Here is a 12,691-nt window from a genome sequence, read left to right on the forward strand (position 1 = left end):
AGCTCAGTTTAGGGCAGCCCTGACAAAATGGCTTTATTTTCTGAGGTTGTATCTAAATTTTTCAGGAAAGAGCTGCATCAGCTATTAGCAATTTCTGTCTTGGGTCAGGAACCACCAACATATACGCCATATATTTCATATTTGTTGAAATACACTAATCCACTTGTTCCTCTGGGTGTTAGTGGATCTTCCAGAAGGCCATAAGGATTTGAGCTGGGAAGTTCTTGAGTTCAAAAACAGGATGCCCAATGAAGTCCAATTGAGAAGGGGGAAAAAAATCATTCAAACAACAGATGGTAGTCTGGTGGGCTGTCCCTCTGTCCACAGGGTTCCTGCAGCAACTCTCCCCCTGAAACAGTGATAATTTCCTCCTAAAAAGGAAAAAAAAAAAAAAAAAGGAAAATTCACTTTTAATTAGAAAAAGGAAATAAATGTCCACCAGAGAGAGACTGGTTCAAGATAGAAAGACTAAGAATATGTATCTCCCTCCTCCTCATTCAAATTTATAGAAATGACAGAAAAAGTGCTCTTAAAAAGAAATAAACCTATAAAAGCGTGGGAAAATAAGAAGGAAGGCCACCAACAAAGCAAGACCAAAATCAATATGTGATGAGATTGTCAGAGGAGTGAACGTAGGGCAGGGGGGAGAACGAGCTGTCAGTGGGCAGGTTGGGGGAACCCCACATGGCAGAAGTCTGTGCCTCAGGCAGGTGAGGACGTGAGGAGAGGAAGCTGAAGCAATCCAAACAGTTCAGACAATTCCACTCCCAAAGATGAGCTACTCACTGTCAGCTCCAACCTTCACCACATGAAGAGGCTGGATTTGAGAAACAGGAACTGTATCCACAGAAGAACAAATGGGAATTTCAAAGTTCAAAGATTCTCCCCAAAGCCCAAAACTTATAAACATTTAAGGAAAATCATAACCATAAAAGAAAGATGCCAAACTCAAACAATCGAAATGACTCCCAAGAAAATATCAGGTTTATAAAACAAACAAAGAGTCTTTCAGAGATATGTATTAAATTCCTCAGTGAAATAAGAAGATAAATCACCCATGAAATGAGAATGAACTATTATAAAATAAAAGAACCCGTTAAAGAACCTGGAAATGAAAGGGACGCCCATTTAAGTTCAACACTGTTTTTCAATAGAAGACCTGGAGAGCGGAAGGGACGTAACTAAAGAGCAATTTAGCCACCAGGAGAACTGACACATCAAACATCAGTAAGAAAAAGACACCTGAGTAGAGAAATGGACAAAGGATAGAAACAGATAAGTCACAGAAGAAATCCAAGTGGCCATTAAACATGTGAACAAATCCTCAGCATCAGTGGTAATGAGAGAAATGCAAGCTCAACAACAGTGAGATACATTGTCTGCCCATCTGGTGGGAAAAAATTAAAATGACTGATAATCCCCAGTATTGGCAGCAGTGTGGGGGAACAGCCTCATATAGTTTTGGAAGAAGCATGAGTTGGCACTACCTTTTAGGAGGGTAGTCTGGCAGATCTTGACAGAGTAAAATGTGCATAGTATTGAAGGCAGCAATTCCAGTTTGAAGGATCCATCCCAGAAAAAGATTTGCCCGTGTGCCCAAAGTGACACAAACAGCAGTTTGTGATCATGAAAACCTGGAAGCTACAAAAGCAACCAGCAAAAGGAGGGTGGAGGACGAAACTGTAAGATGCATCCACACCAAGGATGTGGTGCAAGCCTGGACATCAAACGATCCCACAGACACATGTCAGCAACAACCAGCTTGTCCTGATAATATACAAATGTAAGGCATAGTGTTTTTGTGCTTTACACAGTGATATCTCATTGAAACCTTCCTGACCTTAAAGAGGTAAAGACTATTATTAACCCTATCTTACTGAGGAGGAAGGGCTTCCGTGGTGGTTCAGTGGTAAAGAATCCACCTGCCAATGAAGGAGACGCAGGTTCAATTCCTGGGTCGGGAAGATCCCCTGGAGGAGGGCATGGCAACCCACTTCAGTATTCTTGCCTGGAGAATCCCCGTGGACAGAGAAGCCTGGCAGGCTACAGTCCATGGGGTCGCTAAGAGTCAGACATGACTTAGCGACTAAACAACACTGAGGAAGAAACTAAGGTCCCAAATTTGAATAGTTGCCCAAAGTGACACACAATAACGAAGCTGGGGTTTAAAACTTGTAGCTTGATTTCAGGGACTATGCTTTCAAAACACTCATTCAAGGATATATATTGTGAAAATGTTAGTCGCTCAGTCATGTCCAACTCTTTGTGACCCCACAGACTATAACCCACCAGGGTCCTCGGTCCATGGAATTCTCCAGGCAAGAATACTGGAGTGGGCTGCCATTTCCTTCTCGAGGGGATCTTCCTGACCCAGAGACTGGACCCACGTCTCTTGCGTCTCCTGCATTGGCAGGCAGATTCTTCACAACTGCACTACCTGGGGAGCCAGCGCCACGACGAAAGTTAAATACAACGTGGATCACGGATGAGCGCCACAGGCACGTGCTCAAAACAGAGAAGGTGCCAACATCCACACACCCCTCCTTCCTCTGTCCTGTGGCTGAAATGTAAGGAGAAAGTCTGGTTAACCGAGTTTTCCAGGCAGTTCTCTCCTCCCAGCATCTAGCTATTTGTAATTGGATAGTTTTCTACACGCTTTGCTTGAAGTTAAGAGCTGCCCTAGAGACCTGGGGACATTGTGAAGAAAAAGTAATACGAATTCCAGAGTCCCTTTTATAGCAAAAACCCAGTGAGATGGCCATGGAATTCTGTGAACATTTCTACACCTGCGAAGCTCAGGGAGATGCGGACCCCTGTGTTGTCACAGCCCCACCTTTCTGGGTCACTGAGCTCCACTGCTGGCTTTCTCACAGGTAGTACTGAAGCCACGTTAACACAAAAGTTGTTTCTTTTTATACACACTGTTTGGAAGGCAACATCTTTTCTAATGTGAGGTCCCCATCAGGGGAACAAATAACAAATAGAGTTGTGGGAAACAAGGATGTGCAGACCGCTTCACAGTCATAGGGCGCTGTTACATACAGTCCCCATGGAAGACTCACAGGGGCCAAGCTAAGTATTATTTATAAGACATCTGTTTGCCTAGTTAGGGGACTTCAGCTCAGCATGAATAACGAAACTGCCTGAGGTCACACACTGAGTGGTAAGGCTGTATTTGGAACAAGAGGCACCAGGAAAGCTTCCCTAACTGCAAGGTTGCCTGCTCAACCTCAGCTAAACCTACGAAGCTGCCAGAGGCTTGTCTAGAACATGCTCAAGAGGGACATCCTGGAACAAGCCGGGGGTGAGACATGGGCCTGGACAGAAGACAAGTCAACCAGCCAGCCCTCTTCTCACTCAGGTACTCAAGGTGAAAGCACGCCTGCGGACCAGGGTTGGAGATGGCCACACGAGTAGAGAGTTGCCCAGAGAAGAGCAGCAATTCCAGAGCCTAGTCTAGACAATCTCTGGTCTCTTCCATCAGGATGGTCTAGATCCCTGTGATCCTAAAGACTTTCTGGGGCTGCCTGCTCACCCTGCATCCTCATCTCTTAGAATGCCCACAGCCTCGCATTTCCTGCCGTCCCCCACATCAGCAACCCTAAGAGGAATACCTTGTGGAAATCAATGAGATCTGTGAGTGTCGCATGGCGATTGGGGTCCACTCCCAGGAAGCTGTAAAAATCCCCAGAGGCATCCACAAGAAAATGCTTGAACCCTTTCTGCAGGCGGTAGGAGAGGGTATAACCCCAGATTTTCTCACTGACCCGGACCAGAAATGCACCCTCGGTCATATTCTCAAGGAGATCTTCAGCATCTTCTCGGCTGATAATTCCTGGTTTAAAAAAGAAAAGAAAAGAAAAAAATGTCAGCAGATTCTGCAACCCCTTTCTCATCCTGCCACGCTTCCCCTCTCATCCTTGCCCCTCAGCCTCTGTGAAAGGTCTAGAGAAAAGGGGAGTCTCAGGAGCTGTCCAGCACTTCCTTTATTCCAGTGAGGGGACCTCTTGGCCCGGAGCAACTAGCAGCGGTGAGCTTGGGGTCAGAGTTTCTACTAAGACCCCAGTTTAGCATGTTTTCCTCCAAATTAAGCCACACTAATTTGGATTAATTGGGTAAAATCGGGCAAGCAAAGAACTAGTAATGAGCCGGAATTTTAGCATCTATGGATTACAAATACAAGTCAACAAACATTGCCCTGTGGAGATCCTTGAGAGTCCTGCTTTAATGAACAGGCCAGAATGGCTTATGGTTACTACCTTGGCTATCTCTGGTACCTGTGAGTGAGCACCTGAAAACAACAGCTCCTCTTACGAAGTAAAAAGATTCCCTCTGTCTATCTATGGACACAAGGCAAACAGTTTCTTAACAGGGGCACAGAATTAAGCACCACTTCAGCTCAAAGAACAAACATTCTCAGGTTCTGCAGTTCTACACAATGTGGTTTCACCGGAGTATGACAGTCAGGTCTGGCCTCAGAGGTATTTGTGCATCAGTGTCAATCCCCTGAAAGGCTTTTCAGGAGCTGCTCTCCTCTGGGGAGTACCGGAGGGGCCATGTGTCTGGTGGGTCAGGCTTTGGAGGGCAGGGTGGTGGGAAGAGGAGAGGGAGACTTAATCTGCCTGTCCACTCCTGCCGGCAGGAGCCTGCGGGACCTTCAGCCCAGCCCTCAACCTCTCCAATGCCTCTTAACATTTAAATGACTGTCTTAACCTATCTATTTCAAGGGCATGTTATGACTTTCAAGTGAGACCAAGAGTTGAAAACTCATTTCATAAACAGAAGAGCTGTGGGAATGTGGGCTCCTGCTCTCTCTGTTATTTGGGGGAAAGGTCAATTTGCAACACAATGTCCTCTTCCACACCCACTTATTTACCATCTACATACATTCAGCAGGGTTCTGCCAGTCACACAGCAGAGGGCAGAAGGTGGCTGGGCTGCTCATCACGCTGACCCTGAAGGCACTGCACACTGTCACTCACCCCACCCCCGCCCCCGGCCACGGTGCCCCCAGGGCCTCTGCCATGATCCATGCAGGGACTCTCCCTTCCCCGATCTTTCCTGCTTCACAGGAGTTGTGGCAGGACTTCCTTGTGCCCAAAGCAGAGGACACAGAAGCCACCACACTGTCACAGGTCCCCTGCTAAGAGCCAACAGCACAAGTGTGGGCCACCTCTTTCCTCCTGGGGCCGAGGACTTATGAGGAGGCAATCGAGCCAACAACCCCCACTCCAACCAGGTGGGATAAGCAGAAAACCAGGAAGAGAGAGGGAGAGAAATGGGTGCCCCACCACAGGGCACCCGGAGGACGGCACACACATCCACGCAGGAGTGTAGATGCCCCCAACGGCCTTGGTGGGTTCAGCTGGAGAGGCAGCAGCAGCCATAAGAAGACCAACCCAAGGGGCATCCCAAGGATTTGTCAAAAGACTCAGCAGTGTCCCTCAGCCACCTCCCTGCCCAATACCAGAGGACTTAGATCCCAAAGGCGGCTGGGCGGAGGGGTCAGTAAAGGGAGACAGAGACGAAGCCAAGGCCTATGAAGAAGAAGAAGCAGAAGACGTCCTCTGTCCCAGCTCGAAGCACCTCAAGCTGAAGCCCAGTATCGACTGGCGGTAGAGGAGAGTTAAAATGGGTGGACACACTTGATGTGACTTGATTTTTTTAATAAGCAAAAGTGACCAGTAACACCAAAATGACAATGCCACGTCTCAGTTCAGTTCAGTTCAGTCGCTCAGTCGTGTCCGACTCTTTGCGACCCCATGAACCACAGTACACCAGGCCTCCCTGTCCATCACCAACTCCCAGAGTCCACCCAAACCCATGTCCATTGTGTCAGTGATGCCATCCAACCATCTCATCCTCTGTTGTCCCCTTCTCCTCCTCTCTGCCATCTAAAACCCTGAAAGATCTTTCCACTGACCTCCATCTGGCAAAGCCTGGCTCAAGAACAGTGGACACCAGGCTCCAAACGCCCACTTTCTCCCAGCTGACCTGGAACCCTCACTGAAGGATTTCTCTTCTCTCCCAGGAATCACAGGCTGCTGGTTGCCTATACTCTACCTTTGTGTGGGTTAGAAAACATGCTTCAAGGTGGTTGAACTGGAAAAAGGTGCCTCTCTGAGCCAAAAAGACTAAGCTTACATTTCTGCCCTTCAATTCGTTCTCCCCTAAACCAGCCCCCATTGAAAGTGAAATTGAAAGTGAAAGTTGCTCAGTCGTGTCTGACTCTTTGTGACCCATGGACAATACAGTCCATGGAATTCTCCAAGCCAGAATACTGGAGTGGGTAGCCTTTCCCTTCTCCAAGGGATCCTCCCAATCCAGGGATTGAACCCAGGTCTCCTGCATTGCAGGCAGATTCTTTACCAGCTGAGCCACAAGGGAAGCCCAAACTATCCCCACTGGCTTCTCCTTATTCATTGCACATTCTGCCTGACCCATCCAGAAATCGTTTTATCCCAGGAGGTGCTGGGACAGCTCACCTTTGGGCTTTCCTGACCTTCTGCCCAGACTCTACAGTATATTAGTAAACCAGCTGGAACCAGCTCAAGGATGGAGACTGGCAGCCATGAGCTCTGCTCAGCCTCCCTCCCAGAGAGACGCTGCTTCAAGCAGCAGCATCTGTAGCTGTTGCCCCTGCAGGATCCACCATGCCCAGGAGACACCACATGCCTGATTCAGGGCAAAGGGTATTATAACTGAGTCCGGGGTACCGGAGCCACCATGCCTATCCTATGCCGATGCTGTTCAGTCGGGAAGTCCTGTCCGACTCTTGCAACTCCATGGACTGCAGCACACCAGGTTTCCCTGTCCTTCATCTCCCAGAGTTTGCTCAAACTCATGTCCATTGAGTCAGTGATGCCATCCAACCATCTCGTCCTCTGTCGTCCCCTTCTCCTCCTGATGACCCTACATGGGGGATGACAGTCTCCTATGTGGGACTCCTCTCCTGGGCAGTCTTTTCTCAGGGGCTTCCCCTCAGCCTGACCAAGGTGTTCCTCTGAGCTGCACTCCCGTGTCAGGCTCTTCCTCTCAATCATCCATCCTTCCTTCCCTCTGTCCGTTTACAGGTGTCAGACCTGCACCATGTTCTTAAGACTCTCCGCACCTGTCCCATTCCGTCTCCCCTTCATCCTTCAAAGGCATTTCCTCTAACAAAGTTCTTGGACTTCTGCTTTTGGATGACCTGAACAGACAAAGCAACCTTATCTTTATATTCCAAGTGCCAGGGATGTCAGGGGGAGGGGGTCTTGTTTACTTTAGAGCAGTGAATATAAAATCCCAGCTCAGGGATTTGATCAACAAGTGGCCTTGGGCAGGTCACTTAAGCCCCTCTGAAACCCAGTTCAGTGTCCTTGTGTATTAAATGGTACTGATTATAGCACTTATGCCTTCAGATTGTTTGAGACTTCATTACAGTAATGTGTTAATACGCTTATCACACGTGTGAATGTGTCTGAGAAGTAATGACTACCCAATACCATGCAACTCATCTGTACCAGATACACTGAGTACACGACCTACATGCTACGTTGGATGTTACCTCACGCTGATAGCAGCAATGATCACAGTACTGCTGGGCCATGCTACCCACACCCCACACACTCAGTCCTCTCACAGAGGCTGCTGAGGGTGACCTTCTCTGAAGGGGACCACTTGGGTCCCTGGGCCCCAGCCTGGGCTATTCTACATGGGGGACTCACCAGGTAGCTCAAATAATAAGCATCAGTGAACTTTTTGATACCTCTTTGATGCCTTCCTAGGACTCAAAATTGTCATCTGTCCCAAGACCAAAGGTAATATGACCTCATAGTTCAGGATGGCAAAGACAGTTTTACAGAAAACCAACCCTCAAGACCATTAGTCGGTGGTTGCGGGATGTGAAGGTTGCTTGGGGGAAGAAGCAGTTGCTTTTCTGCTCCATTACTCTGCTCTCCATCTCTCTCTTTCCAGATCACCCTTAAACTACGTGGACTGGGAATCAGCATTAATCATATCCCATCCCATCCCATCTCCTTTGATACGTTCTATAACCTCCTGGATGAGGAAATGGCGGGGCATACCTCCCAGCTTCTGGCTAGGGAGTGAGCTCACCATCAGGACCACAGAAACTTTCTAACTCTGCTAATAACCCAGATCTTCTGCTAAGGGATACAGCTTTCCCAGATAATGCTCTAGGGTTGTTGACAATTATTGGAGAATACAGCTACGGATTCTATCTGAGCCACTTCTTACCCCTCAGACAACAGGAAATGTAGGTTTTCCTATAATTTCCAAAAACACCTTCTTTTCCTTTCTTCCCTTTATTTCCTCCAATAAACATTTATCAACCACTCTCTAGGAACCAGGCCCCAAGCTGGGCATCTGAGAGTCACCGCTGAATCAGAAACAATTCCTGCCTTCCAGAATCTTTGATTCTGGACTGAAATCAAGATTGGCAGAATTTTCTATGGGGGGTGGGGGGGATTGTGGTGTGAGAGGAGCTCACTCTAACAAGTAGTGATAAAGATCATAGAATATGGGCCCAGAGAGGTAACCCACCAGCTCTGGAGCCCAGGGATGGAAGTGCCAGTTAGACTGAGAACAGAAAGCTTAAGACAGAGGGGCAAGGAGAAGGGGGCAGTTTGCAAAAGGGAAGAGCACATGATTCTTTGTGGCTGGAGGGAGAGCTGAAGTAGGAGCTGGGCAGTGGAAAGACGTGTACAGGTTGGAAGGGGTCAGGCCCCAAAGCACTCTCGACACCATTAAAAGGATTGTGGACTTCATTCTGAGGGCAGGGGGAGCTACTGATCTTCCCTAAACAGAGGAATGACACTAGAATCTTCAAGAGTGGAAAATCGATGGAAGGGCACGGATTAGAGACATACAAGCCAGGGATTTCAACTCAGTGATGGCTTTCTCACGTAAGGGTTGCTTCACAGCTACATTTCCACAGTTGCAACCTTGGTATCCAGCTCCCAAGCCACTAGTCAGCCAGGAACAGTTGCCATTGTGAGGCGGAGGGCCAAGGGTCACATGAGAAGCCTGATATTGAAGCCAGCACTGGGCAGTACCTTGGGGACTCGGTGGCCCCCATTGCATTTAGTCTCCTAACAACCCTACCATCGTCAGCTCATAGCTGAGGACACAAGTTCAGCAAGACAAGTGACTTACCCAAGGTCACAGAGCCATTAAGTGGCAGAGTCAGAATTTGAACTTGGGGCCTCGGACTCCAAGTCCAGTGCTCTTTGCTCTACAGCATGTTATCTCCTGCAGAGACAGTAAGTGCTGCGAAAGACACAAGAAGGAGGAGATTAATGGGACCTCTGGAAGCCAGGGCAAGATTTACAGAGGCAATGAAGAGGGATGGGAAGTGCGCCTTGAAGACGGGGTAGATGCTGTGTGAGCGGAAAGGAGTGATGATGAGGTGAGAGAGGAGAAGAGGTGAGTGAGTGAAACGTCACAGTGAAGACCAAGAATGGCACTTCCATGGGACATCTACATAATGCGACATACATTTAATCTACCCCACAGGAGGTTAAGAGACATGGAGAATGGAAGGAAAGGTCTAATACATGAATAATCTGAACACTCCTAATCAGAGAGGAGATTGAAGAGATGGGAACATCTCAAGAGTGAATGTTGATTGCTCTGAAGCCCCAGCGCCACAACTGCTGAAGCCAAGAGCCATACCGAAGCCTGTGCACCACACCTGGAAAATAGCCCCCGCCTGCCACAGCCAGAGAAAGCCACGGGAAGAAATGAAGCCCCAGCACAGCCAGAAATACGTAAACAATTTTTAAAAAAGAAGTCAAAATTATAGCAGAATGAATGAATGCTGAGAATTAATCAGCACATAATAGTGAAATGGCACAAAACTACTCAGTGTCGGAGTTTGTCAACCAGAGAGAAAAAGCAGATTACCTACAGAGAATAAACAAACTGGTGGCTGACTTTTGAGTTGCAATAACAGAAGCCAGAGGACAACGGGTTAGTAATATTTTCAGGGTGCTGAGAAAAAAATAATGGTGTTTAGTGAAACTCTTTCAAGGTGAAAAGAAATGTAAAGATATCTTCAGAAAAAAATTGAGAGTTTGACTACTAAGAAAATTTTTAGAGAATATATCTCATTTAGAAAAAATATAATCCTAGACAGAGAATCTGAGATGCTAGAAGAAATGATGAACACAGCTACTTTAAGTCAATTTTTAAAATATATTGACTTACAAAGTAACGATAATCATGGGTAATTTGAGGGTTTCAAAAAGATAGAACTAAATTACTGGATAATATCATTTGAGAGTAGGATGATTAGAATTTGTTTAGGAAGAGGTTAAAGACATATATTAACAAAGTATGCATGTGAAATCATCTGAATTAACCACTAAAAGATAGGCATTGAGAGTGGTATAACCTCCAAACAACAGAAGTGGGAAGATGCAATGAGAAAAAAAAAATTATTTTTCAATGAAGTGTAAAACAAGCTAATAACTGAAAAATAAATACAGTGTAGTTCCATTTATATTAAACTGAAGACTCACAAAGCTTAACACTCATGTTTGGAGATCAATATATAAACAATATATGAAGCAAAGAAATGATGGACAAAATACTCAGAATAGGGATCATATCTGATGAAAGGAAGAGGGATACATGGGTGAGAAGAAAGCTATGCAGGGGCCTCCAATGACTTTATGCCTTGCTTTTCACCAGGGTCAATGGCACAAGGAAGCAGAGCTGTAATCTGGAAGCTGAGGCAGAAGCCTAGCATACAGATGCAGGCCCTTGATGGGGACTAAGGGGAACAGGGTGTCGGACCTGACCTGACCCACAGGTCCCACAGGTGCCCAAGGCTTCTCTGGGGGTCAGAGGCAATCTGACTCACTGCAACGCCCTCTGTGGGGCCTCTGCCCAGAAAAGACAGGGCCGAGGTAAGGGGACAGAGGCCCTTCAGGGCAGCAGCCCCACTTCCCGTGGGTGCATCAGGTGAGGGTGAGAAGGCGGGGAAGGCGGCAGGGAACATGTACGCCAGCACAGCAAAGGAGTCCAGGATGACTTTCCGGCTCCTGGCACCTGCACGTCAACAGCACGGGTGGGAGTTTGCAGCCAATGCTCCGGTGAGGTGGGGCAGCAGCTGCCCCCTACTCAGGTCTATTATTGCACCTCAGGCACAAATCCCCGAGCATTCTTCCTGATGCCTCCCCTAATCATCTCCCTGGATTCCTCTCAAACACCACCAAAACTCAGTGTTCACTATCAAAATATTTGCTCCCTCTGTACTGATCGATAGCAGCCCAGGGAAAGGGGAGGCACTTTAAGCACACTTGCAAAGACACTCTGCTCTCATGGACCCATAAATCCACACCTTAGCAAATCCTAGAGCAGACCCAGGATTCAGTTCCCATTCCCTCCACCACTTCCATTCTGGTCCCTGAAATCATTAGCTCAAATCGAACTTGAGTAACCAAAGGAGCTCCTTTTATTTCTCTGTTAGGGCTTCTCCCCAAAAAGGAAGAAAGGCAGGCAGGCCAGACATGACATTTTACTTTTTATGGGTCTCAATTTATCTGACATGCATATTTCTTAAAGCTTTCACCAAAGCTACGCCTCACCGGCCAGCCAACAACACCTCCATTACCGTTCAGCTATTTCTCATTCATTTCTGTGACTTTCCTTTCTTATTGCCACACTTTCCAGACGATAACATTAAGGGGATTGGAATTATTAAGCTCTTCCTTCTCAACAGTTTCTCAGAGCCTCCTGAAGCCACAGAGATTGTGATGAATGAGTTCCAATGCCTTCATTTTTTATAACTCCAAATGAAATTTAGCCACAGCTGAGTGCTGAGACAAGGGCTTCACTGGACAAGCTTCTTGGTTTCAGATATACTATGCACAAGGGACACCATTCCATACCATGACTGCCTGCCTGTTCCAAGCTGACATGCCAGGTTCAAATTATGGATGCCGCTATTCATGACAGGGTTGCAACCACCCAGCAAAATGACTTCTGAAACTGGCTACACAAGGATCTTGCGTAGCACTAACCTCAACTGGAAGTAAAAAATCATTATTTGATTCACACCACTCTCATTGACTGGATTGTGAGTTTCACTAGGACAGTTACTTTCCTCAATATGGTGGCCCTCCATTGGTCTTGCCCACTCAGGACCATCTGTGCATCTTCTGGCAAGGGAATGGTGAGCTTCTTTTGGGGAGCCACACCTTCCCACTCAGTCTATCCAGTTGCAATGGGATGGACTGGTTCCTACTCCAGGAGTGGTCATGTGACTCAAGCCTAGCCAATCAGACAGCTCAACCATTTGGCCATGATGACTAGCTCAAGAGTGGGCATGTGACCACACCAGAGTCAACAAGGCAGAATATTGGGACTAACACTACAAATTATTTGAGAGAAAAGTATGTCCCCTCTTCAGCTAGATTTGAAACTAGGAAAGCAAGTGCAGGCATGCTACCTCAGGCTGATGCTTTGAGAGCGACAGAGCTGAGAGATGGAGAGAGGCCAGTTGCTGAAAACAAGCTCCCTGAATCAAGCAAGCCTGTAGCTGGACTAATCTCTTTTGAGTGTAGCGGTTTGGTAGCTTTCTGTCAATTGCAAGTGAATGTAAGTGCCACAAGGGGAAGGAAATTGTCAGTTTCGCTCACCACCATATGCCCTGTGCTTAGCACAGTGTCTCACATAAAACAGA

At 47.1% G+C, this 12,691-nt stretch overlaps 1 protein-coding gene across 2 annotated transcripts in view; it reads right to left on the reverse strand.

Moving 5' to 3' along the window:
- Positions 1-278: 278 nt before the first annotated feature.
- The window catches only part of SH2D4B (SH2 domain containing 4B), a 75,610-nt gene continuing 63,197 nt past the window's right edge, over positions 279-12,691 (reverse strand). Inside the window, exons 7-8 of one of the 2 annotated variants that reach the window (XM_068982866.1) lie at positions 3,615-3,835; positions 279-371 (exon numbers count right to left, since the gene is read on the reverse strand). In XM_068982866.1, coding sequence (XP_068838967.1) covers positions 279-371; positions 3,615-3,835 — 314 coding nt within the window. The remainder of the gene's footprint in view (positions 372-3,614; positions 3,836-12,691) is intronic. The other variant, XM_068982867.1, reaches the window with a different exon arrangement.

Source organism: Capricornis sumatraensis, chromosome 10 (genome assembly GCF_032405125.1).
Source record: "Capricornis sumatraensis isolate serow.1 chromosome 10, serow.2, whole genome shotgun sequence".
NCBI classification, from domain to species: Eukaryota; Metazoa; Chordata; class Mammalia; order Artiodactyla; family Bovidae; genus Capricornis; species Capricornis sumatraensis.